The 25,568-nt window shown below is 40.7% G+C and overlaps 13 protein-coding genes across 13 annotated transcripts; 9 read left to right on the top strand and 4 right to left on the bottom strand.

Moving 5' to 3' along the window:
* Window positions 1–390: 390 nt before the first annotated feature.
* Window positions 391–2,151, top strand: MKS1 (Mks1p; the record flags this gene model as incomplete). Its single annotated transcript, XM_056230845.1, has 1 exon — window positions 391–2,151. The coding sequence occupies one exon, from the start codon at window positions 391–393 to the stop codon at window positions 2,149–2,151; it is 1,761 nt and encodes a 586-aa protein (XP_056084723.1).
* A 323-nt stretch (window positions 2,152–2,474) lies between these two features.
* IMP4 (snoRNA-binding rRNA-processing protein IMP4) lies at window positions 2,475–3,347 on the top strand (the record flags this gene model as incomplete). Its single annotated transcript, XM_056230846.1, has 1 exon — window positions 2,475–3,347. One exon carries the CDS (start codon window positions 2,475–2,477, stop codon window positions 3,345–3,347), a length of 873 nt encoding a protein of 290 aa, XP_056084724.1.
* Window positions 3,348–3,635: 288 nt separating this feature from the next.
* Window positions 3,636–4,985, bottom strand: MLF3 (Mlf3p; the record flags this gene model as incomplete). The annotated part of the gene is made up of 1 exon (XM_056230847.1): window positions 3,636–4,985. The coding sequence occupies one exon, from the start codon at window positions 4,983–4,985 to the stop codon at window positions 3,636–3,638; it is 1,350 nt and encodes a 449-aa protein (XP_056084725.1).
* A 238-nt stretch (window positions 4,986–5,223) lies between these two features.
* Window positions 5,224–6,957, top strand: MSK1 (lysine--tRNA ligase MSK1; the record flags this gene model as incomplete). Its single annotated transcript, XM_056230849.1, has 1 exon — window positions 5,224–6,957. One exon carries the CDS (start codon window positions 5,224–5,226, stop codon window positions 6,955–6,957), a length of 1,734 nt encoding a protein of 577 aa, XP_056084726.1.
* Window positions 6,958–7,150: 193 nt separating this feature from the next.
* Window positions 7,151–8,074, top strand: RNH201 (ribonuclease H2 catalytic subunit RNH201; the record flags this gene model as incomplete). The annotated part of the gene is made up of 1 exon (XM_056230850.1): window positions 7,151–8,074. One exon carries the CDS (start codon window positions 7,151–7,153, stop codon window positions 8,072–8,074), a length of 924 nt encoding a protein of 307 aa, XP_056084727.1.
* A 260-nt stretch (window positions 8,075–8,334) lies between these two features.
* On the top strand, window positions 8,335–9,768 carry LAT1 (dihydrolipoyllysine-residue acetyltransferase; the record flags this gene model as incomplete). The annotated part of the gene is made up of 1 exon (XM_056230851.1): window positions 8,335–9,768. The coding sequence occupies one exon, from the start codon at window positions 8,335–8,337 to the stop codon at window positions 9,766–9,768; it is 1,434 nt and encodes a 477-aa protein (XP_056084728.1).
* A 970-nt stretch (window positions 9,769–10,738) lies between these two features.
* RPL16B (60S ribosomal protein uL13) lies at window positions 10,739–11,781 on the bottom strand (the record flags this gene model as incomplete). Its single annotated transcript, XM_056230852.1, has 2 exons — window positions 10,739–11,307; window positions 11,754–11,781. 2 exons carry the CDS (start codon window positions 11,779–11,781, stop codon window positions 10,739–10,741), a joined length of 597 nt encoding a protein of 198 aa, XP_056084729.1.
* A 739-nt stretch (window positions 11,782–12,520) lies between these two features.
* Window positions 12,521–15,094, bottom strand: FKH2 (forkhead family transcription factor FKH2; the record flags this gene model as incomplete). The annotated part of the gene is made up of 1 exon (XM_056230853.1): window positions 12,521–15,094. The coding sequence occupies one exon, from the start codon at window positions 15,092–15,094 to the stop codon at window positions 12,521–12,523; it is 2,574 nt and encodes an 857-aa protein (XP_056084730.1).
* Window positions 15,095–16,397: 1,303 nt separating this feature from the next.
* Window positions 16,398–16,973, top strand: RPL9B (60S ribosomal protein uL6; the record flags this gene model as incomplete). Its single annotated transcript, XM_056230854.1, has 1 exon — window positions 16,398–16,973. The coding sequence occupies one exon, from the start codon at window positions 16,398–16,400 to the stop codon at window positions 16,971–16,973; it is 576 nt and encodes a 191-aa protein (XP_056084731.1).
* Window positions 16,974–18,286: 1,313 nt separating this feature from the next.
* SUN4 (putative glucosidase SUN4) lies at window positions 18,287–19,567 on the top strand (the record flags this gene model as incomplete). Its single annotated transcript, XM_056230855.1, has 1 exon — window positions 18,287–19,567. One exon carries the CDS (start codon window positions 18,287–18,289, stop codon window positions 19,565–19,567), a length of 1,281 nt encoding a protein of 426 aa, XP_056084732.1.
* A 983-nt stretch (window positions 19,568–20,550) lies between these two features.
* AQR1 (Aqr1p) lies at window positions 20,551–22,239 on the top strand (the record flags this gene model as incomplete). The annotated part of the gene is made up of 1 exon (XM_056230856.1): window positions 20,551–22,239. The coding sequence occupies one exon, from the start codon at window positions 20,551–20,553 to the stop codon at window positions 22,237–22,239; it is 1,689 nt and encodes a 562-aa protein (XP_056084733.1).
* A 467-nt stretch (window positions 22,240–22,706) lies between these two features.
* On the bottom strand, window positions 22,707–23,939 carry YDJ1 (type I HSP40 co-chaperone YDJ1; the record flags this gene model as incomplete). The annotated part of the gene is made up of 1 exon (XM_056230857.1): window positions 22,707–23,939. One exon carries the CDS (start codon window positions 23,937–23,939, stop codon window positions 22,707–22,709), a length of 1,233 nt encoding a protein of 410 aa, XP_056084734.1.
* A 650-nt stretch (window positions 23,940–24,589) lies between these two features.
* On the top strand, window positions 24,590–25,540 carry MTQ1 (S-adenosylmethionine-dependent methyltransferase; the record flags this gene model as incomplete). Its single annotated transcript, XM_056230858.1, has 1 exon — window positions 24,590–25,540. The coding sequence occupies one exon, from the start codon at window positions 24,590–24,592 to the stop codon at window positions 25,538–25,540; it is 951 nt and encodes a 316-aa protein (XP_056084735.1).
* Between the last annotated feature and the right edge of the window lie 28 nt (window positions 25,541–25,568).

Below are 25,568 nucleotides of genomic sequence, written 5' to 3' on the forward strand. Positions count from 1 at the left end.
TTTGTTGTTATTTTGTCTTTTTTCATCTCCTGCCAAGAGATCGTGGGAGGTTACTTTACAGAAAAGCAAAAAAAACGGTTAGAATGTACATGCGCTTGTTACAGAGCAGCAAGGTTAGGTTAGTCCACTATCGATCATTTTTTCAAGCTTATCAAAGTACTATTTGCTTTCAGCAGTGGTAATTTTATGACACAGTTTCTAATTTCCTTCCTTTTTTTATTTTCACTTGAATGGTCTGAGTAAAAAGAAAACATACATTTTATATAACGTGAAAACGAAAATAACACGACCCTTCAAAAGACGAATAAAAGAAAATCACCCCCTTCAGCTATATCTCATCTGCTCAAGCAATACCACTAATACAGTTCTCCTTCATTTGAAAAAAACCAGATGTCACGAGAGACATTTGATGTACCGAAAATAGGTACCAACAAGTTTTTAAAAGTCACACCTAACTTATTTACCCCAGAACGATTAAACCTGTTTGATGATGTCGAGCTTTATCTCACGTTGATAAAGGCGTCCAAATGTGTCGAACAGGGAGAGAGGTTGCACAATATAAGTTGGAGAATCTTGAATAAAGCTGTTTTAAAGGAGCATAATATTAATCGATCTAAAAAAAGAGATGGTGTGAAAAACATCTACTACGTGTTGAATCCAAATAATAAGCAACCAATAAAGCCAAAACAGACTTTAGTGAACCAACCATCATTGCAAAAGACCAATGTACCTCCTACAACAGCGAAGCAGAACGTTCTGACTAGGCCCATGACATCACCAGCTATTGCCCAGGGCGCACATGATAGATCTGTAGATGTTACTAATATTAACACTACAAATAATGATGTGAAAAACGACCTCATTTCAAACAGGCAGTTCTCAAAATCTACTGCATCAGGGTTATTTTCAAGCTTCACAGATAAATATCAAAAAATGAAGAACGTAAATCATTTTCCGAAGAAAGAAGAGCCTCAAACTATTATTACCGGCTTTGATACAAGTACCATCATTTCGAAAAAGCCCTTGTCATCAAGGCGGTCAAGATCTCCTTTCCAGCATGCTAGAGATATGAGTATGAGCTCCATGGATAATGAAGCTTCCAAAAGCGCCAGTCCAACTCCTGAACATGTGGGGAGCAGGAAGTCCTCCCTTCCTCAAAAGGAATCCCTGTTTGGAAGACCAAGGTCCTACAAAACTGATCAAAATGGTCAATTATCACTTTCCAAGACGTCTTCCAAAAAGGGGAGAAACAAAATCTTCTTCAGCAGTGAGGATGAAGACTCTGACTGGGACAGTGTATCAAATGATTCGGAATTTTACGCTGACGAGGACGATGAGGAGTATGATGATTATAATGAAGAGGAAGCAGATCAATACTACAGAAGGCAATGGGATAAGCTTTTATTTGCAAAAAATCAACAGAACCTTGATTCAACAAAATCATCCGTCTCTTCAGCGAACACTATCAATTCGAGTACATCCCACGATCCTGTACGAAAAAGTTTACTCAGTGGACTATTCCTCAGTGAGGCAAATAGCAGTAACAGCAACCACAACACCACACACAATGAATTCACTTCTAAACACATTTCACCGGCTCCTCAATCTTCTAGTAGTGGTCCTGTCAATCAATGTCAACAGAATCCACCAAGCGCTAATGGTATGAAACAACAAAAACCATCTCTGAAAACAAGCAATGTGACAGCATTAGCATCGTTATCTCCGCCACAAGGAACTAACAGTGGACGATTACCAGTGGATATACAAAAGGATTCCAATTTTAGTAGTGAATCCGATCACCTGTATGAATCTAACGCTCCCCCAACAGCGCAGACCATCTTGCCTACCGCCTTATCTACACACATGTTCTTACCAAATGATATTCACCAACAACGAATGGCGATTGCCACTGGCGTGAACATGAGGCATCGTTTTCTAAGGCGGGAGTCTATGGATATTCCATCCAAGAACAGAAACACTGGGTTTTTGAAGACTAGAATGGAGATTTCTGAGGAGGAGAAGATGGTACGTACAATATCACGCCTTGACAATACGAGTGCTGCGAACGGTAATGCAAATGGTGTCGACGATGCCGCGAACCAGAGAACAGAAACGCTAGGCCCTGTCACCAAAAATTCCAAGCGAATATGATTGTTAAACCTAAATAACTCAGATACAATATTTAAACCACTCTTTAAAAAAAAAAGAGATAATGTCATTATTCTTTACTGTCCATACTACAGCATAGTATACTATATAGATATACCGTTCACATCGGGTAATGGATATTTGGCGGTTGAAAAAATAAAATTTTTTTCAACTAGGAAAGGCGATGAGATGAGATGAGAAAATAGACTGGGAGGTGCATACATTGATAGCACAAGACAACTCCTAAAAGCCGATTCATTCAACTGTGATTAGCGACTTTGGCTCAGACAATAATACGAAAATAAGAACAACGAAATTAAAATAAAATGTTAAGGAGACAAGCCCGTGAAAGAAGAGAATATTTGTACAGAAAAGCGCAAGAGTTACAAGATTCTCAACTGCAACAAAAACGTCAAATAATTAAACAAGCGTTAGCTCAGGGAAAGCCATTGCCCAAAGAACTGGCAGAAGACGAAACTTTACAAAAAGATTTCAGATATGATCAAAGTTTAAAAGAGGGCGAAGAGGCGGATGATCTACAAGTTGATGATGAATATGCTGCCACAAGTGGTATAACTGATCCAAGAATTATTGTCACGACATCCCGTGACCCAAGTACTCGTCTCTCACAATTTGCTAAGGAGATCAAATTGTTATTTCCAAATGCTGTTAGACTAAACAGGGGTAACTATGTGATGCCAAACCTTGTGGATGCTTGTAAGAAATCCGGTACCACGGATTTAGTAGTATTGCATGAACATAGGGGTGTCCCAACGTCTTTGACCATATCGCATTTCCCACACGGACCCACTGCACAGTTTAGTTTACACAATGTTGTTATGAGGCATGATATTATAGATGGTGGTAACCAAAGTGAAGTTAATCCACATCTGATATTTGATAACTTCACCACCGATTTGGGTAAAAGAGTCGAGTGTATTTTAAAGCATCTATTCAATGCGGGGCCCAAGAAGGATTCCGAAAGAGTAATTACCTTTGCAAATAAGGGGGATTTCATTAGTGTCAGACAACACGTATACGTGAGAACTAGAGACGGTGTAGAGGTTGCCGAAGTTGGGCCAAGATTCGAAATGAGGTTATTTGAACTGAGGTTAGGAACTTTGGAAAATAAGGACGCTGACGTTGAGTGGCAGTTAAGAAGGTTTATAAGGACTGCTAATAAGAAAGACTATTTGTGAGTTTTATAGATTTGTAGAGGTTGAAAAATTGCCGATGGGGCTTTATGTATGTCCAATATGGTGTTCTTAAAGAAACTAACATTTGAAAGAGGGGGAATATGAGAAAAGAATAGAAGGCATAAGATGTATAAATAATTAGTTTTTTAATTCTGCAGTTTTTTTTTTACGGGTTTTTATCAATGTATCTGTGAGTGTATCTACATAAAAAAAACTTGATCATATGAGAACATAAATTGAAAAGAACAAAACGAACAAATGGGAAAGGGATAAGGACTCTCTTTATATGACTTAACTGTTCATATCAGTTGAAAATCCACTGTTTGAAACTTTTCTCTTGAGTACTTCACTAACTTTTTCAATTCTTAACTCATGGTCAGAATTTAATGTGTTAGAAGAGGAGACGTATGAAGGATCACTCGACAAGGGCGTAGACTTTGCTATCGCTGTGTATGACGATGACGACGATAAGGGTATCTGGTTTGCTAATTCGGGATTACTTGCCAAATTTGCACTTGAACGTAAAGAAGAGGCTGAGGGGAACGAGGGCTCTAACATATCCATCGCTAAATCTTCTTCTTCGCTGTCGCTTGATTCTATTTGGAATCTAGGGTTTCTTCTTAGACTTGCTAGACGTTCCGTGTTTGACAAAACGGATTTTTTTTGTAATAGAATTGAAGACGACTGGTTTTTTGGTGATTTGGAGGTGTTATTAGTATTATTAGAATATCGTCTAGCAGTTTGCTGAGGGGATACGTAAGGAGAACCCGATTGGAACTCCGTACTTTTAATAAAGGGATTGGAAAACGTCGTTGTTGCCGAGGAAGAAGAATAAGGTTGTGGCTGAGATTGCTTGAGAAGGAAAGGGCATGAATATGCTTGAGATTTTAACGATGGCCTACCTGAAGGGGCATTATTTGTCTGTGAAAGTTTTTCATCATTTAGCATATCGACATAAGAGTAAAATCTTAGGATTCTACTCTTAGGTTCGCCATTTGATGCTTTGTTGGGCATCCCAGAGTTATTGCCGCTATTTAACGTGGGACGGCTAGCGGCGGAATGGGAATGAGATCTTGAAAGTTTGAGATCTGAAGAAGTTGGGGAGAACTCCGATGACGGGAAAGTAGCGCTATTTGTTCTACCTAATAAGGCCATGTTTAAGCCAACAGTGGAAGAAGATCTTCTTGAATAAACCATGTCGACATCGCTCAGGCTAGTATTCTCATCGTTCACTATCGAGCAACTTGCGTCCAAAGCTGGGGCCACGGAGTTCTCTAAGGTACGACGGCGATGATGATGGTGATGCATATTAGAAATAGGGTTCACGATGTACTCTTGGTGTGCCAGCGAGCTTGTGGTGGAATTCGACACCGACCTGGACGTTGGTATGATGTTATCTAAGGGAGAGGAGACATTATTAGAGTTCTTCCTCAACGACGGAGTTTTGGTCTTGCTACTAGAGATGGGGATAGGAAAAACGCTTTGCAAGCTGTAAGAACTGTTGGATCTTGAACTATGAGCCGTGTTGGAAGCGGAAACCGGGGGTTGAAGGAATAGATCGCTTGAGTTTGCGTCCTGCACGGTTCTTTCGAAAATAAAGGAGGGATTACTATTGTTCGAATTTGACTGGTACACACACATACCGTCTTAGATTCTTCTCGAGGCTCTTTCAAATGTTCTTGTTTTTGTAAATGCTCAGATCTGTGAAAGGAGCAGTGATTTATTCGTGATAAAAACTAAAATCCAATCCCCTGGGCGCCGCGGAGGGATTCTCGGCGAGAGAACTATGCTGAGAGAAAGGCTTTAATAAATGAGTGGTCGAACTAATTGTGGAGGATGAGATGGTTGGCAGCGTGATGGTGATGCTATATGATTGCCGATGAATGGGCTATGGAAAAGACGCACTTTGACACTTGCGCCCAGATGGTTGTGGCGAAGGTGTCGCAGCAGCAAAAGCAGTAGGCTGTATTCGCTGGCACATGCTGTCGATACAAGCAAGATGGAGGCGACAAGGAGGAACGCTCAGATTGCGAAGGACTTGGCCAGGTTCTATCCGTCAATGTCTGAGCCAGCGCTGCGTGAATTATGCCATGGTTATGAGGAGATCAGCATCGGTAAATTCAATGAGAAATTCCTTAACGACCCACTGGTTTTAAATTATGAGGATAATCGCAACTGGTTACTTGCTGTTACCGGTAGGATCAAAAACATTAGATTTTCCGGCCAGAAAATTGTATTTATCGATTTGTACAATGCCAGCGATGGATTAATAAACGAATCCCAACTGCAAATGATCGTGAACTATAATCAAATCGGTGAGAATGGTGAAGATAAAGTGCACTTCCAAGAGCATATGAATTTTTTGAAGAAAGGTGACTATATCAAGGCCTTTGGGTATCCCGGGTTTTCTCAATCCAGACGCAAGATGTTATCGTTAAAATGTAATAGGCTACCTGTAATCCTGTCAGTTTCGCAACTACCGTTGCCTTCCAGATTGAATGATGAAACCAAGATCAAGTCGAATAGAGTAATTGACTATCAGTTAAATGGCACACAGACATTATTAACAAGGGCACACATTATAAAACTCTTGAGAAGGTTTTTGGATGATAAAGGTTTTGTTGAAGTGGAAACACCGATACTATCATCGAAGTCCAACGGCGCTATGGCAAAGCCTTTTATTACGTCATCCAAGGATTTCGATCATTTAGAACTGCGTATTGCTCCAGAATTATGGCTGAAAAGACTTGTTATAAGTGGCGTACAAAAAGTGTATGAAATAGGGAAGGCCTTTAGGAATGAAAGCATCGATTCTACGCATAATCCTGAGTTTTCCACTTTGGAATTTTACGAAACATTCATGTCGATGGACGATTTAATTGCAAGAACCGAGGAATTATTCCAGTTTTTGATCGTAAACTTACGAAAATTCTTCCAAGATTCTCATTTGGCCGTCCCAAAGACTTTCAATGAATTGTACCTTGCATTATGCAAGAACGATTGGAAGTTCGAAAAGATTGAGTTCTTGCCGACTTTAAGTAAAGAACTCGGTGTCGACTTAATGGCTCCCGAATTGGATATTAGTAGCTCAGAAGAACTCTTGAAGATTTTACCAAAAGCCGTTACAAGTAAATATTTTTCTTCTGCAGACGGCGCTGAACAATTATCTTCACTACAAATCTTGAATAAGCTATCGGACGTTTTCCTGGAACAGTGCCATTGTCAGTCGATCTTGCCCGTGATAATATACCATCAGCCTACGATATTATCACCCTTGGCCAAAACTGATCCACGCAATAACCAAATCACCAAGAGATTCGAAGTTTTCATCGAGGGCAAGGAATACATAAACGCCTACGAGGAGGAAAATTGCCCTCAATTGCAACTGGAGAAGTTTCTACAACAAAAGCAAATAAGCGAATCGACAGAAAACAAGACTGAGACATTGTCACCGGTTATTGACCACCAATACATTGAAGCAATGAAATTTGGTATGCCTCCAATTGGCGGCTTTGGCCTCGGTGTAGATAGGCTTTGTATGCTATTTTGCGGTAAGAAAAGAATAGAAGAGGTCTTGCCCTTCGGTTGTGTGGACGATGTAAACAGACAGTAAAGTGCAGAGATTTGGCACTGCTCTTGTAAATAAACCGAACATAAAATGTAAGTAAATAGAGAAGCATTACATTTTTTTGGTGCGTTTTATTACATGTGCTACGCGAAAAATCCATAATAGAATTATAAAATAGCGTGTTATCTAGTAGCGCAAAAGTAGAAAGCACCACTGCACACAGAATTGGCACGAGATAATGATACCGCCGACTGTAGAAGCCTCTTTGAGGTCCCCGTTTACCAAATCATACTTTTCACCTGTTCCAGCAGCGCTTTTGGAACAGAATGATTCGCCAGTGATAATGGGTATCGACGAAGCAGGTAGAGGACCCGTGATGGGACCTATGGTCTACGCCGTGGCGTATTCTACAAGAGAGTACCAGGACGAAATCGTAATTCCCAACTACGAGTTTGATGACTCTAAAAAACTTACAGATCCCGTCAGGAGAAAGCTGTTTGCCAAGATGTATGAAGACAACGAAGAACTAACTCAGATCGGCTACGCGACCACGTGCATCACCCCATTGGACATTTCTCGAGGAATGAGCAAGTTCCCACCAACAAGAAACTACAACTTGAACGAGCAGGCACACGACGTGACAATGGCCCTCATCGACGGCGTGACGAAGCAGAACGTTAAGCTAGATCACGTGTACGTGGACACCGTCGGACCACCAACGTCCTACCAGAAGAAACTAGAGCAGCGATTCCCAGACATCAAGTTCACAGTCGCCAAGAAAGCAGATTCCCTATACTGCATGGTCAGTGTGGCGAGTGTCGTGGCGAAAGTGACCAGAGACATACTCGTTGAATCCCTCAAGAGGGACCCCGATGAGGTCATAGGTTCTGGATACCCCTCCGACCCGAAGACAGTGGCATGGCTGAAGCGAAACCAGACAAGTCTTATGGGATGGACCACTGACATGGTGAGGTTTTCGTGGCAGACGTGCCAGACCCTCTTGGACGACCCTACTAGACACAGCGTCATTATCAAGTGGGAAGAACAATACATGGACAGCAGGAAGAACGCCGCGCAAAAGACCAGACAGTTGCAGCTCCAGATGGTTGCCAAGTCCGCCAGGAGAAAGAGGCTCAGAACTCTGGACAACTGGTACCAGTAATCGTCCCCATCACGCGCCCATATACCAGCATATTGTAATACATACTTTTATAATTCATCGCACGAGTCATCTACTATTATGCGTCGCCGTTTTACTGTCCGTAAAGCGTGACCGGCCCCCCGCGCTCCGCAAAGAATAACAACAGGTCGAGGAAGCAAACCAACGGCTAGAAGAGAGCTGTTGTGTTCTTTTCAGTGCAAGCTCTCCACTTCTTACTGTTGTAGACAACATCCAGCGTATTAAACACCTTCTAGCGTACCATGTCTGCATTTGTCAGGGTGCTTCCAAGAATATCCAGAAGCTCGGTGCTCACTAGATCATTGAGACTGCAATTGAGATGCTACGCATCGTACCCAGAGCACACCATCATTGGTATGCCCGCACTGTCCCCCACGATGACCCAAGGTAATCTGGCCGTTTGGTCCAAGAAGGAAGGTGACCAATTGGCCCCCGGTGAAGTGATTGCCGAAATTGAAACTGACAAGGCCCAGATGGATTTCGAATTCCAAGAAGACGGTTACTTGGCCAAGATCCTGGTCCCTGAGGGTACGAAGGACATTCCCGTTAATAAACCCATTGCTGTGTACGTAGAGGATAAGAATGATGTGCCAGCTTTCAAGGATTTCAAGCTGGAAGACTCGGGTTCCGATACAAAGGCCAACACGAAGGCTCAGCCAGCTGAGCCACAGGCAGAAAAGAAACAGGAGGCACCATCCGAAGGGTCCAAGACTTCCATCCCCGAGGCTAAGAAAACCAGTGACACTGCTCCTCAAGGCAGAATTTTTGCCTCCCCACTGGCAAAAACTATCGCCTTGGAAAATAATATCTCCTTGAAAGATGTCCAAGGCACGGGACCTCGCGGTAGAATCATCAAGGCTGATATTGACTCATACCTAGAAAATTCGTCCAAGCAACCTTCCGTGACCAGTGGCGGACCTGCTGTTGCCTCAGGGGCTGGTGCCAGTTCTACTCCATCACCTTCTTCTACAGCATCATACGAAGATGTCCCAATCTCGACCATGAGAAGCATCATTGGAGAACGTTTGCTGCAATCCACTCAGGGCATTCCATCATATATCGTTTCCTCCAAGATATCTGTCTCCAAGCTTTTGAAGTTGAGACAATCCTTGAATGCTACGGCAAACGACAAGTACAAACTATCCATCAACGACCTACTAGTCAAAGCCATTACTGTTGCAGCTAAGAGAGTTCCGGACGCTAATGCCTACTGGTTGCCTAATGAAAACGTCATTCGTAAGTTCAAGAATGTTGATGTTTCTGTCGCGGTCGCTACACCAACTGGTTTGCTGACCCCGATCGTTAAAAACTGTGAGGCTAAGGGTTTGTTGCAGATCTCCCATGAAATCAAGGAATTGGTCAAGCGTGCCAGAATAAACAAACTGGCTCCAGAGGAGTTCCAGGGTGGCACCATCTGCATCTCCAATATGGGCATGAATAATGCAGTAAACATGTTCACTTCCATCATCAACCCACCGCAGTCTACGATCCTGGCAATTGCCACCGTTGAAAGAGTCGCCGTGGAAGACGCTGCCGCAGAAAACGGATTCTCCTTCGATAACCAGGTCGCTATAACAGGGACCTTTGATCATAGAACCATCGACGGCGCCAAAGGTGCCGAGTTCATGAAAGAATTGAAAACTGTCATCGAAAATCCTTTGGAAATGCTATTATAATGAAAATATCCATTTTTCAGTACGTATCTTGAAAAAAATTTGATTTTGTTATTTGTATATATAAAAAAATAAAAAAATAAAAATACTCACATACGTATACTCTATATTGGAATATCTCGCTTCTCTTTATTCTGGAAGTCCATCTTTTATTTCAGATTGCTATTAACATCACGTCGAACGGTACGCCAACGTTTTGGTTTTCGCCTCATATCAAATAGGTTGAAAGAAACATGAAGCTGAATTATAGTAAATAAAGTAATACTCACAAATTTCTGTCACACACAGGTCCCTCTTTTGTTCTTCAAACTTTACCAAAAGCCAAGTACTACAGAACAGACCATGAATTTCCTGCCATCTTTCATCTTGAGTGATGAGTCTAAGGAGCGTATTTCCAAAATTTTAACATTCACCCATAATGTAGCACATTATGGGTGGATCCCATTTGTTTTATATTTGGGTTGGGCTCACACTTCCAATAGACCAAACTTTCTGAACTTGTTGTCTCCACTACCAAGTGTTTAGAACGATAATTTCGGAAGAATCTGTGTGGAAGAAGAAAGTAGCTTATAAATAGTCATATTGCTCATGTTCTCGTTTTCCAATTTTGGACTGTTTGATCATTAGTGCAAATAGCAAAAAATTTTCATGTATATAAAGTATATATAATAAAAATATGAAATTTTTTATCACACACTGTTGGTTTCGTTTTACGGTTTACCCTATTGAACGTATATAAAAATAAATATACTTGTGTTATTCTTTGGTTATCGTCCTTTCCAAGGCGTAGGTTGTATCCAAAAAAAACTGAGTGATTAGGATTTATACCAGTGATTTAATTTGTTTATTTATCTGTTATTTGTATTATTTAAAATGTGAAACAGAATAAATAAAAATAACTAAAAATGTAAGGTGGTTTTGTTGTTTTGCAAAAAATAAAAGATAAGATTAATTACGAACTATTTCATGAAATTTAGTAACCGAAAGAAGCTAATTGCTTAGCAACATCAGATTCAGAAGCAGCAGCAGAGGCAGAAGAGACCTTCTTTGTGAAAGCTCTCTTCTTGGCGTAGTATTCAGCAGAACTGACCTTTCTCTTGTCTTCTAATTTGGCAACAACATCCTCGTATTTCCAGCCAACGGAAGTAGACAACTTACCCAAAGTGGTGTACTTTCTCCCTGGCTTCAATCTCAAAACTCTCAAAGCTTGAGGAACAACAACTCTCTTCTTCTTGTCGTATGGAGGTGGAATACCTTCGAAGATCTTTAAACGTTCCAAGGCAGCCTTACCACGAGCGGTCTTGTGGGAAACCATACCACGAATAGCCTTGTAAAGAATTCTAGATGGAGCTCTGAAATGAAATGGACCACGGGTCTTGTTGAAAGCAGTAGCCTTTCTCAAAAAGTCGTGGTACTTCAACTTGTTTCTGAAGAATTCACCAGAAATGTTCAAAGCTTCGGCTCTGACAACAACAATCTTTTGACCGTTCAATACTTGCTTGGCAACAGTGGAGGCCAAACGACCCAACAAATGATCCTTAGCTATAATAAAAAAGAGAGAAAATAAATGTTAGTAATCTTGTTTTATTTTCTTATATCTGGATGAATTGAATATAGTTGGGGCTACAAAGTAAGCTGGAGTTTCCAATGTTCTTTTTTCCTGGAAAATCACTTGAATATTTGTGTTTTTGGTCGGTTATCATTCTCTCGTCTGTTGACTCAATCATAAGCTCCAGCTACACGGGCGGCGTAAATTTATTCTTTTGGGAATCATATGAATTCAGTTGGGATTAACATTTTTTGGTGTTTCTTTTGCAGATCTGCAAACATCTTGATTTAACTTGATAGCAGTCATTTTTGTTATGCATCTGTAACATATTTTTTCGGGATTCTATTGCATCGAAAATGTTGTGCTCAGCGATGGTAATCGCAGCTTCCTCCGTCTGTATATTCAATTTATTTTGTTAAAATTAGAACTCTTTACGTACCATCAATAACAACGACTGGTTGAGACATCTTTTATGGTTGGTTGGTTGTGTAATACCTTAGCTGGAATAGACTGAGGCTATTTGCAAAACAGTTATAGTTGTTAAAATCAGTTTTACCAATATTAAATTAATTTTCCAGAATCCGATGTTGCTACTGCCCGCAGAAGCAATACTGAGCCAGGAAGGTCAGGCGCCTACCTACAAAGCGATCACTATCACCGACGGACTATCACAAGGACCACTGGGAAGACCACTCCTTAGGCAAAGCCCAGAAGAGGCTTTCGGGAAGGTGGGCCGGGCTGCGCGGAGCGTCTTGCAAGGGAAGACCGTTTGCCGTCTGTCCTTCGGCCTATCCCTCGGGGCCTACAGAAATCTATCTACCTTTAACATTTTGAAGAGAATACTATATGTCTGGGTCATTGAAATGTACGGATTCAAGAATCTCCGGTTCGAGTACTCCAAAAATATCATAAGCGGCGAAAATCAACTACATGAAGTAAAGTTATCTATGAAAAAATATAGGAATTTAAAAATACATATATGAAGGTTTGATAATCAAACACGAAAAGAAAAGTATAAAAAAAAGGAATGCATGCGAATTAATGTACTATATGAGATATTTTGATATATTTATCTCCTAGTATTGCCTAGGTAATAATGGAACGGTGGGAAAGGAAGCTGTTCTTTTTGTTCAGAGACAAGAAAAGCACGCTTTAATCGTTTGTTATCGACTTGTTCCGCCTTAGTTACTCTCTATCTTTCTTGTGTTAGTTGTTCATAATACTGATTTTCGCACCATCCGTATCTAATATCAGTTCTTTGGCATTCGCGGCACCGCGGCCTTGGTTCTTCAAAGGTGAAGAATTAACATCCTTTGTTTCAAGATCATTTGAGTTTGTGTCGGAACTCTTTTCTGAAAGGGCATTCTCGTTGTCAATGGTCTTCGTATCTTGGTTTGTGGAAGATCCTTTCTTATTACTTCCGCTATTAGTGGCAGGTGTGTTGTTCACAGAGCTAAATTGCAGCAAATTCCAAACACCTGGTGAGCTCTTCACATTCTGCGACTTACTTGTTGATGGAGTCAGCCGCCTATTATCATTGTTTGATTCCATATTCTTCAAAACGTTAGATTCCAATACTGGGCCCATTTGCTTGTTCTCCATTCCATTAGTTTGTAAATTAGAATGGTTTGTACCGTTGTTATTATTACTATTATTGTTGTTACTATGAAGAGGTGATTTCGTGCGGTTAGCACTGCCTCTTTCTGGTGTATAAGCCTCCATTGCAGTAATATGAAATGCCTTCGTGGGAGACCGTAACAGTGTATCATAAGGCTGAGAAAGGTGGAGGTTGTTTGGTGCTAATGAAGAAGTCGTCGTGACACTCGGGTGCTCTAGGTTAGAGTTCCCAGATGATGCAGTCGTTGTTGGCTCTAAATTGCTGTTCTCGTCAGGTGAAGATGTGGATATAGCAGGCAAGTTTATTTTTCTATTGTTGCTATTGTTGGCTGGGGGGTTGTTATTGCTATCGCTATTGCTGTTTATTATTTTGGAAGTAGCGCATGCATTAGTAAACGAGACTAGCGCATTGTTTGGAGATTGTCTATTCATTTGTGAAATTGATATTACAGGAGGGTGAAGCGATTCCTTGTACCCGTTCAAGTCATTTGGATTTGATTTACAATTTGGATTTGAATTTGAGTTGGAGGTTTGTAGTTGCGGTGTGTTGATAGGTCTTGCTAATGCTATATTTCGGTTTTGTGAATCTGTAAATGTGAATTGAATTTCTTGGCGTTGTGATTGTGGTGGCTGTGCTGGTGGTTGAGATTGTTGCGGTGGAGGAAGGTTTGCCTGTGGTGGTATATGTGGTACAAACCCTTCTATAATGTTACTATTGGCTATTTCTAAAACATTGTGGGATTGCAGTTGTCGTTTAGGTGGTTGTGACAACCTATAGTCCATTTCCATGGGTAACGTGTTAAATTTGGCCATATGCAATTGCAATTGTCTTGCCACCGAAGATCCACGTCTTATTTTCCCCACTTTACCTGTATTCCATTTGCTTAAAAACTCTTGCTGATAAGACTCGCTGATTCTCCATTTCATACCTTTACCTGGTTCATTAGGTCTTCTTGGAACTTTTTCAAATGCCTTATTGAGTGATAGATTATGTCTAATGGAGTTTTGCCAGCCGGATTTGGCGAACCTGTAATAGGCATAATTTGAAGATATATATTTGTAGATGTCGGCTAATGAGATGACACCCTCTGCAGAAGATAATATGGCTTGTGTAATCATGGTCGCGTATGAATGAGGTGGTTTAACGTTCCTGTTCTCATCGTGGGATAAATCAGAAGTGAAATCCAGAGCTTGAGGATAAGCATTGGCAGATTTATACGAATCAACAAAGTTTGCGGCAATAATGGTATTTGAAGGGCATTGTGGAGAAACGGTTTGTTGATTGATGGTGTTGGCTGGGGCTGCCTTGTCTGCATAACTTTCGTTTGCGGATGTAAAGCAGCTGTTGTTGGCCTTATTGCTGTTGTTGTTGTTGCTGAAAAAGCCTTGCTCATTGGGACCCATGTTTGCTCCATTTCCAAAGGGGTCACTGGTACCGCTTCCGTAAAGTTTAAAGCCCTTGATCTGTTGATTAGAAGTTAGCTGTGTTTGCTTAGCATAGTTGGATTGTTTGATAATGTCTCTTAGTAAAGCGTTGTTGTTACCATCCAACCCGTACATGTTTATCAAGTTAGGCATTAAATGCTCTATACAAGTGGGAGCAATCACCGGGTCACTATCGGGCAGGATGAACATCATTTGTGTGCCACCAATATCGAGTAAAGTTCCTGAAGACAATCGAATAGAGGGGTTATTTGGGCCATTGTGAGTCCTTTGAAAATTTACTTTAGCACCGTTACGGCCCAATACATGTAATTCCCAACCGCCTATGTTCATATTATATTTTATTATGGCATGTTTTCTAGAGACGACTTTGGCTGGTCCAAGATCGATATTCACTCGGTATGGGGTCTTTACGCCGTCCGTGTTTTCCTGCAGAGGGTTGTTGAGGGGTTCAGTGTTTCTGCCGATGGAAACCTCTAAATCTTTCACATAATAGGTCCAGTTAGGCCCGGATAGTTTAGCATAGGCTTGAATCTCCGTAGCCATGTTCTTGTCATTGGAGTATTGTAATGACACAGTAGTAGGTTGATCTGGGACCGTAAGCGAGGAGATGATAGCGTTGACTACGCCTTGGTGGTCCTGAGCGGTATATTTTGTGTTTCCATGATGCGTTTGAGTAATATTCAGTCCGTTCATCTCGTTGAAATTGCTGCTGGACATTTCTTAGGCATTGATGAAGTCTCAATAAATAAAAAAGAATGCAAATAGCCCACGTATATCTGTTTATCGTACCGGATATTCTTTTTGAATCACTGATCACTTGTGCGAGGGACCGGGAAGATTAGTCTTATAGATTTCCCAAGTCTTTTGTTCTTTAGTGCAATCCTCTCTACTGGCGGTTAAGTTCAGCGGGAAAAGAAAGCTATAGAGCGTTTAGAGCGTTTCAACTGGTGCAGAAATCCTGTGATTCAGTGTATGTCACTTCTTTGTTTACCTTTGGAAATGCGGATCCATTGGCATTTTTTTTCCTTTATTTACCAATTTACCTAGAAAAATCAAAATGGGCACAGGGCGAGCGAATTTTTTTCTCTTTCATGGGCATAAAACAAAGATTTTCGGTAATGTTGTGCGAAGGGTTCTGGGGCGGGGTCGGCATAAGTCATCATCACCGATTCTGAGGGACGATTATGGCACACAAAGGGACGGGAAGAGGCCACCAAGTATTGCATTTCAAGAAGGGATAAGCATAAAGTGTAATCAAAGGGGAATCTGCACCGACAGATACAGACTATTACGAGTTATACATGATATAGACATTAAGATATAGGCTTAGATGCACAGCCTCAACAATTGGAGTTATGAACACTAAATATAAGTGTTTCTAGGCTACTGTAGGCCTGTGCAAACGTCTTCTTGTTAATTGACGTTCTTGAGCCAATGGAAGAAATTTTTTCTTCTATTTCTTACAAAAGCTACTCTTTTTTTATATTTAGCTCTTTCGCCACTATTTCCGTTCCTCAAGTCCGAAATGACAAACTTTTTCAGAAAAGGAAAGTTATTATTGTATGATGTATGTGCACTTTGAAGAGTGAAAAGAACAGATCAGAGCTTCATTGCAAGAGAAGCTGATCTTCAAACCCATTTTTACCGCCAGAAAGATAGTTGTCTGTACTTTCGCAAACTATAAGAACGTGTATGCAATGATCTGTATGTGACATTAATTGTCGTGTGGTGTACTGAGTTTCTTGAGATTGTACGGAGGAATTTTTTTTTTTCTCTCTCGTCCTTACTTCAAGAACGGAAACATTCCCAAATTTTTTTTTATTTTTTTTTATTTTTTTTTCTTTCAAAACCGACGCAGAAAAAAATGAAAATTATTTAAACGGACGACAATTTTGAAAATAAATGTGTTGGAACGTACTTAACTTTCCTACTGAATTTCCCTTCCATACCTCTAAATTATACTTTGAAATATTTTGAAAAACAACATAGCAAGTTTTAGTTTTCAATTGCCACAAGAAAGATGAAGTACATTCAAACCGAACAACAAATTCACGTCCCAGAAGGCGTTACTGTCAGCATTAAGTCCAGAATCGTCAAGGTTGTCGGTCCAAGAGGAACGTTGACCAAGAACTTGAAACACATTGACGTCACTTTCACCAAAATCGACAACCAATTGATCAAGGTTGCCGTTCACAACGGTGACAGAAAGCATGTTGCTGCTTTGAGAACCGTCAAGTCCTTGGTTGATAACATGATCACTGGTGTCACCAAGGGTTACAAGTACAAGATGAGATACGTTTACGCGCATTTCCCAATCAACGTCAACATCATTGAAAAGGACGGCGCCAAGTTCATCGAAGTCAGAAACTTTTTGGGTGACAAGAAGATCAGAAACGTTCCAGTCAGAGATGGTGTTGCCATTGAATTTTCCACCAACGTTAAGGATGAAATCGTCTTATCCGGTAACTCTGTCGAGGATGTTTCCCAAAACGCTGCTGACTTACAACAGATCTGTCGTGTAAGAAACAAGGATATCCGTAAGTTTTTGGATGGTATCTACGTTTCCCACAAGGGTTTCATTGTTGAAGACATGTAAATGAAACAAAGGGCATGCTAGCACTACTCTGTGCTTCAATATGTATACTATCCCTATCTTTCTATATATTGTATTGTGTAAAGACCGAGGTTTTTCATTATTGGATGTGCAAGGCCACATCCAGTAATGAATTGGTGGGTTCTGCAAAGAACACTGCCAAAGGGGGAACGTTGCTAGTGCTCATTGAAATAAAGAGCCACTTTACGTTTCCTCAAATTGCTTTTGTTTTTCGTTTATCAATGCTATTTGCATTTTTTTTTGGTACAGTATTGAAACGCTTGAACAACAATAAATATTCTCTTTTGCTTTACGAACTTTTATTTTCTTCCCTTGGAAACCTAATCCACGCGGGCAACTCTTGTTCTTTCTTTGGCCACTACCACAATCTTAAACGTTCTCCTCTGCACGATAGCCAGCAGATTTGTTGAGAAGCAAATAACAAAACTGGCTTACCCGGCTGTTATGCTGGGCTAAAGCTGGGCATATTTGGCAAAATGACCATTTTTACTTCCCTCAGGGCGTAAACGACGGCATTTTTTTCACAGCAAAAGTAAACAAAGCGGAGCACGAGGAAGCTGCCCTGCGCAAAGTTTATAAACAATATGAATTTTCCAGATCTTTCCTTTTTCTCGCACCCCTCTCGTCAGCATCGCATTTTTTTTTTTTGTTTAAATACATACTACGAAAAATAAGATATCCCATTTCCATTTCTTCAAGAAACCTATCGTATTGAGAACAATCTCTGTATTTTTAACATAGTTCTTTGCATTTTTTCTGTGGCAAAAAAATAGTTTACTTTTTTACCATTATCCAACTACTATACGCTCCTTTTAAACCAAAAAAATAATCTTCCCAACTATTTTCCACTCCTTTAGAAATTCTACCAAATTTATTCAAACAATTTGTATGTTCAAATTTCAATCACTGCGAGCCCTTTGTCTTTCACGTTACATCCTCATCGAGGCTTGTACAATGTTTTACGGATTACGCAATCGCCATACTTTATTTTTTTTCGTTCGGCGCATCACCTTCTCCCGAGAGTGAAGCAAATCTTTACACGCCCGTTATTTTTTTTTTTCCGTACATGACTCTTTTTTTACGCCCCGTTAGATTTACGGCGCGAAATGCGGTTCTTAACTTCTCGAGATATGGCCTGCGTTTTTTCAATTATGACTATCGTGAACATTTGAACAAATGCCGAGTGATAGCATTAGCGCACAACCGAGAACAGGACAAACTCACGACTGCAAATATGAATTTTTTTTTACTAACTTCTATACTTCCCTTTTCTTATTGTTGTGATTTAAAGTGAAATGAAACTATCCGCCACTACTTTAACCGTCGCTTCATTGATCGGTTCCAGCGCTATTGTTTCCGCTTTGCCGTACGCGGCAGACATTGACACTGACTGTACCACAACTGCCCACGGTTCTCACCAGCACAAGAGGGCTGTTGCGGTTACTTACGTTTACGAAACGGTCATTGTCGATAAAAATGGTCAGACTGTTACCCCCTCTTCAGCCGAAGCTTCTTCAGCCGAAACTTCTTCTGCAGTTGCTTCAACTACCACCTTAGTTTCTGAATCATCCGTCGCTAAAACGTCTGCCAAGAGTGCATCTTCTTCTATGGTTGCGGAAACTGCTTCCACTACCACTACTACCTCCTCTTCCGCTCCAGCAACTTCAACCTCGCAAGAGGCCTCCGCCACTGTCTCTTCAGCATCAGCGTCCATAACAACAGAAGTCTCTACCGCTTCTTCGAGCGGGTCTGGCAGCATTTACGGTGATTTGGCGGACTTTTCAGGTCCAAATGAAAAATTCCAAGACGGCACCATTTCTTGTGATCAATTTCCATCTGGGCAAGGTGTAGTTCCAATTAACTGGTTGGAGGAAGGCAGCTGGTCCGGTGTCGAAAACACGGACACTTCCACAGGCGGTTCATGTAAGGAAGGCTCTTACTGCTCTTACGCCTGTCAACCAGGTATGTCCAAAACACAATGGCCCTCAGAGCAACCTTCTGACGGCAGATCCATTGGTGGCCTGCTATGTAAGAACGGCTACTTGTATCGTTCTAACACGGATACCGACTACTTGTGTGAATGGGGTGTTGATGCCGCTTACGTTGTCTCCGAGTTGAGCAGTGATGTTGCTATCTGTAGGACCGATTACCCGGGTACCGAAAATATGGTAATTCCAACCTACGTGCAGGCTGGTAGTTCCTTGCCATTGACTGTGGTTGATCAGGATACCTACTACACTTGGAGAGGTTTGAAAACATCCGCTCAATACTACGTCAACAATGCCGGTGTTTCTGTCGAGGACGGTTGTGTTTGGGGCTCTGCAAGCTCAGGCGTTGGTAACTGGGCTCCGTTAAACTTTGGCGCTGGTTCATCCGACGGTGTTGCTTATTTGTCCTTGATTCCTAACCCAAACAATGGTAACCCGTTGAACTTCAACGTCAAGATCGTCGCTGCTGACGATTCTTCTACTGTCATTGGTGAATGTGTCTATGAAAACGGTAGCTTCAGCAGCGGCGCCGATGGGTGTACCGTTTCCGTTACTGCCGGTAGCGCTAAATTTGTTTTATACAACTAAACTCAGGCACAGCAGTTTTTTTTCCTTTGAGTCTAGTTGATTGTATTATTATCGTTATTTTTTGTTTACCCGTCAATTGTTATCTGTTTTTAAATATACTTAAAACCCACATCTAAATTTTACTATCTTTTTTTTTCTTTATTTATTTTCGCTTTAGAGACATAAGCTATCCGTAGCATTAAAGACCTTTCGAAAACACTATCTATATATCACACACCTCTGTTTTCCTGTCACGTGAAATAAACGCCTTGAGAAAAGTCTTCCAATCACATGATCGTTTTCCCTTCCATTTCTTGGATCAGCTGCCGTTCGAATTCCATGCGGCTTTTCGACAGCAGTTACCGTGCTTTTCTCGAAAAGAAAAATAGAATAGGTGTTAAAAAAAGAAAGAATGGAGGAACGGGCCCTCGATGACTCCTGTTTCCATAACTTATCCCAAATAGACACCATTGCGTCTCGCGATAGAGCATCCATACAGGAAGGGAGCAGACACGAAAACGAAAAAGACCCGCGATGAAACTCCACCGGTAAATACCGGCCCGTTACCCGTCACTTATCGGAAAATCTCTCACCGATTTGTTCCGGTGTCGGAGAATTGGCGCATCACCCGGCTCTTGACACCATTTTTTTGTTCCGTCAAATGCCTCTTCCTGCGTTAGTTTCTGCAGACAAAGAGCCGCTCTCACATTTCTTTTTCTGAGCAGCGGGAAGCTGCGGGCACTTTAGGAGAAGAAAAAAAGAAACTTCTCTTGGCCTCATCGAGGATACTGTTGATCACTCTCAATATTACGATGCCTATAGCACTGTCAGGGTTATATATACACTCTTCTCTTCCCTCCGCAATTCACGAATCTTATATTGCCGATAGTGGCTTCCCTTAAACTTCTTATACTTACTCAAAAATCTCGAAGAATATCTTACTTAAAGAGGCAGACATACATTTCCTCGAGTTACCTAATTAAGCTATAGAGAGCAAAGCGGTCATGTCACGAAGTAACAGTATATATACAGAGGATATCGAGATGTATCCCACTCCCAACGAACAACATCCGACAAGAGAGTACACAATACCGAATGGTGAAACCAAGAGTGAAAAACTCAATCTCGAAGGCGGTTATGTCAACAGTCATGGAACTTTATCAAAAGCTACTACAAGGGAAATAGAGGGCGATCTAGAATCTGAGACCTCTTCTCACTCTGGTGATGACAAAATTGATCCTCAACAGCAAATAACCGCAGAGACAGGCGCACCATATACGTTATTAAGTTATGGTCAAAAATGGGGAATGGTAGCAATCCTGACTATGTGTGGGTTTTGGTCTTCGCTAGGGTCCCCAATCTATTATCCTGCCCTTAGACAATTAGAGAAGCAGTTCAATGTGGATGAAAATATGATCAATATAACCGTGGTCGTGTACCTACTGTTTCAAGGTGTATCGCCCACCATCAGTGGTGGTTTAGCAGATTGTTTTGGACGTAGGCCCATCATCTTAGCAGGCATGTTAATATATGTCGTCGCATCCATTGGGCTAGCATGTGCTCCATCGTACGGTGTTATTATCTTTTTGAGATGTATTCAAAGTATTGGTATCTCCCCCACAATTGCAATCAGCTCCGGTGTCGTCGGGGATTTCACTCTAAAACACGAAAGAGGCACCTTTGTCGGTGCCACATCGGGGTTTGTTTTACTTGGACAATGTTTTGGTAGTCTTATCGGTGCCGTCTTGACCGCAAGATGGGATTGGAGATCTATTTTTTGGTTTTTAACCATTGGTTGTGGTAGTTGTTTTTTGATTGCTTTCCTTGTCTTACCGGAAACAAAGAGAACCATTGCAGGCAACCTTTCCATCAGGCCTAAAAAATTTATCAACAGGGCCCCCATTTTTCTATTGGGTCCCGTCAGGAGAAGATTCAAGTACGATAATCCAGATTATGAGACACTAGATCGTACTGTTCCCAAACTAGACTTGTCATCCGCAGGGAAAATCCTCGTGCTTCCAGAAATTATCCTGTCCTTATTTCCGTCGGGGCTGTTATTTGCCATGTGGACATTAATGCTTTCTTCTATATCATCAGGTTTATCAGTGGCGCCATATAACTACCGCCTGGTTATAATTGGTGTCTGTTATCTACCCGGTGGTATTGGTGGTTTAATGGGTTCTTTCTTCACGGGTAGAGTGATCGACATGTATTTCAAAAGAAAACTGAAAAAGTTTGAACTCGACAAGGCCAACGGATTGATTCCACAAGATGCAGAAATAAACATGTTCAGAGTCCGTTTAGTATGTCTTCTACCTCAGAATTTTCTGGCAGTAGTAGCCTATCTATTATTCGGCTGGAGTATAGATAAAGGCTGGAGAATCGAATCTGTTTTAATTACTTCATTTGTCTGCTCATATTGTGCAATGAGTACACTATCAACATCAACCACGCTACTGGTGGATCTGTATCCAACCAAATCATCTACAGCAAGTAGTTGTTTCAACTTTGTTAGATGCAGTTTGAGTACCATCTTCATGGGGTGTTTTGCCAAAATGAAAGCTTCAATGACTGTAGGTGGTACTTTCACATTTTTATGTGCGTTGGTGTTTTTCTTCAACTTCCTAATGTTCATTCCAATGAAATACGGCATGACATGGAGAGAGGACAGATTGTCGAAACAACAAATATAGCCCCTGTTAATACCATAGAACCTTTCAAAGAAAAGGAAACTACAAGGTAATCATTAATTTTGCATTCTTTAATCTAATAGACACATATTTTGCATATATTTTTATAAGCACAATTTATAGACTTTTCATGTACTTTTTAAAAATTAAATCAAAGTATTTTGCTTTGTTAATCTTCAGAGTCATTATTTTCTTGCTAAAAGAACCGGCGAGTAAAATGCAAAGTGTTATCTGACAAAAAGTTTATTATGATGAAAAATATAAACAGAATAGTATAACACTGAAAAACTTTCCTACACAAGTTTCATGAAAATATCATTTTCTCATTTTAAAACTTCTTTTTTCGGTAAACTGCTTTTTTACCATTATTACTCTACATATGTATAGCTACATAACTGCATTCTGAAATGAAAAGTATGAATGATGAATAAATGAATCGTGAATAATATGATCTTTCTGTACCAAGATCATCACTGAGATGCACATTGAACACCTTCGCCACCTTGTTCTTCTTCATCTGAATCATAGTTTGCTCCGCCTCTGGAGGCACGTGCTCTGTTGTATTTAGCTGGGTCAAAGTCTGCGAGTACACATTCGTCTACCGTAGCTTTCTTTGGAATAGCTGGGACAGTTCTTGGAGGTAAAATTTCTTCTAATTTCTTCAAGTTTTCTTCGGCTGTGAAGTGGTTTTCGGGGAACTTGACAGTGAATTTAATGATTAAGTTACCGTAACCACCGTATTTTGGAACTGGCATACCTTTACCTTCGATGACCTTACGCATGCCTGGGGCAATGACCTCACCAGGGACAATGCCCACTTTTAGCCAGTCGCCGGAAACATGTTCCAAGGCAAATTCACCACCAGCAATAGCGGTCAAAAGATCGATTTCGGCCTCATATACTAAATCATCGCCATCTCTCTTGAAACTCTTATGTGGTCTTTCGGAAACTAAGAAGACAACATCACCTGGGATGACATCTGGAGCTTGATCTGCCTCGCCCTTGAAAACGATTCTTTGACCATCCTTCATACCTGGCTCAACGTGGACTTCCAAGATCTTTCTCTCATTTTCAACTTTCTTACCGTTACAGGATTTACAACGGTCTTTTGGATCAACAATATCACCAGTACCGTGACAGACATCACACTCTGTCTGAAATCTTTGAATCATTGGGCCCATTTGTCTTGTTACAAACTTTATACCTTGACCATTACAACTGCTACACTTCTTGACAGCACCTTTCTTACCACCACGACCTTCACATCCTTTGCACAAAATCTGTTTGTTTAAGGCCAACTTAGCGGTCCTGCCCTTATACAATTCTTCAAGAGATGCAGAAATTTCATGTTTGATGTCTTTGCCTCTTTGAGGACCTCTTGGTCTTTGAGCGCCTCCAGCACCACCGAAGAATTGTGAAAAGATATCGTCACCGAAACCGAAGCCACCACCTGGGAACCCGCCAGCGCCACCTGCACCACTTAGACCATCTTCACCAAATTGATCATATACATCTCTTTTTTCTGAATCTGATAAGATTTCATATGCAGAGGAAGCTTCCTTGAATTTTTCTGCTGCCTCCTCACTTGGATTCTTATCTGGATGGTATTTTAAGGCACATTTTCTATAAGCTTTCTTTATTTCGACATCAGTGGCGGTGACAGAAACACCTAGGATATCGTAAAATTTAGTTTCTTTAACCATCTTTGGACGTTTATTATTGTTGTTGGAAGATGTAGAATTCAGCTTGGAAAATTTTTAATTATGTTCTATCAAATGATATGGTAACAAATAACAAAAAAATAAATACGAAACAGTAATCAAATAAGACGCTTGTTCGAGCCTAAGAAGTATGGAAAAAAGGTACTTTGAGAACTTGCTTTACAAAAAAATATTTGAGAAAACTATCGAGCAAGAACTACTTAGTCAATATATAAATGAAGTGAGTTTTTACACGTTTTATAAGTATGTGAATTGATCTGCAAGTTAAATACTTTCCATGTATGCCGATGCTCTATTAGCTCTTCATTTCTTTTTTTCAAAATATGAAAAAATTTTCTATTTCTTCGATGGCCTTCTATAACTTTATACGAACATTATAGATCACGTGTTTATCACGTGGTCATAGATTGACATTGACCGTTTTATATGAGCAATTGCTCGACAGTTGCATGTCATATAAGGTTTGGTGAATACACGTCTTTGAATAGTTGACTGTTCATCTTGCAGTGGTTTTGCGTTACGGTCCTGTTATGTTTTATAAAATATAAAGGTAATCATACTTTTTCCCTCAAAGCATTGCCAAAGAGCGTGCTTGAATTTGATAATTGGAGGAAAATCGCTAAGAATAATTCATGCCCCGCCTATCGACCTCATTGATAAGAAAAGCCTCCAGAACACGGCCGTGCTTGCATCTTTTGCTTCCAGAATGTAGAAATCTCGAGCAAGCGAAACTCGAGTATAATTGGCTCACCGAAGAGCTGCCTCCGGAGAAATCCATCCGCTGGGCATGCTTGCAAAGGTACAAGCACGTCCCATTACAGTACATTTTGCGGTCACAACCATTTGGACCCTTGGACATTATTTGTAGGCCAGGTGTCCTCATACCAAGATGGGAAACTGAGGAATGGGTTATGGAGTTAGCCACAACTATAAATAATTCAACCCTAATCAACCATGCTATCCCTCTGCATATTTGTGACACGTTTACAGGAACAGGGTGTATTGCTCTTGCTTTAAGCCATGGTATACCGAATTCAACTTTTACAGCCATTGACGTGTCAAAAAAAGCAATAAATTTGGCCAAAGAAAATATGTTGAAGAACAGGGTGAGCAAAGGCAGACTGATACGACGAGACATCCTATCTTCAAATGCCGGTGAAGAATATCCATTGCATATAGATATACTTACTGGGAATCCTCCCTATGTTCGAAGGTGTGATTTTAATAGAGATGTGAAACCCTCTGTAAGGCTGTTCGAACCAAAACTAGCACTAGTGGGCGAGCTCGAATGTTATCAAGATCTAGTAGATCATTGGTTGTCGAAGACTGACTCCTTCTTTTATGAGATTGGAGATACTGACCAGTTCGATTATGTGGAAAGGCGTATTAAGGACGATTTCAAACTGCGTCAAATCTGGTCCATTGGCTTAAAATATGACTCCAATGGCAAACCAAGGGTTGTCTATGGGTTTAAAAACACTTCCAAAGGCGGTATTCTGCTTCAAATTCTTCCGTCTTTTGGGACTATAATGCATTTAGCAACTGCACTCAATAAGCAAGAGGCTTACTCGAAGCAAAAATAAAATATAAATGTAATTACATATAAATTAA

The sequence above is a fragment of the Saccharomyces kudriavzevii genome (genome assembly GCF_947243775.1).
Source record: "Saccharomyces kudriavzevii IFO 1802 strain IFO1802 genome assembly, chromosome: 14".
Classification (NCBI taxonomy): Eukaryota; Fungi; Ascomycota; class Saccharomycetes; order Saccharomycetales; family Saccharomycetaceae; genus Saccharomyces; species Saccharomyces kudriavzevii.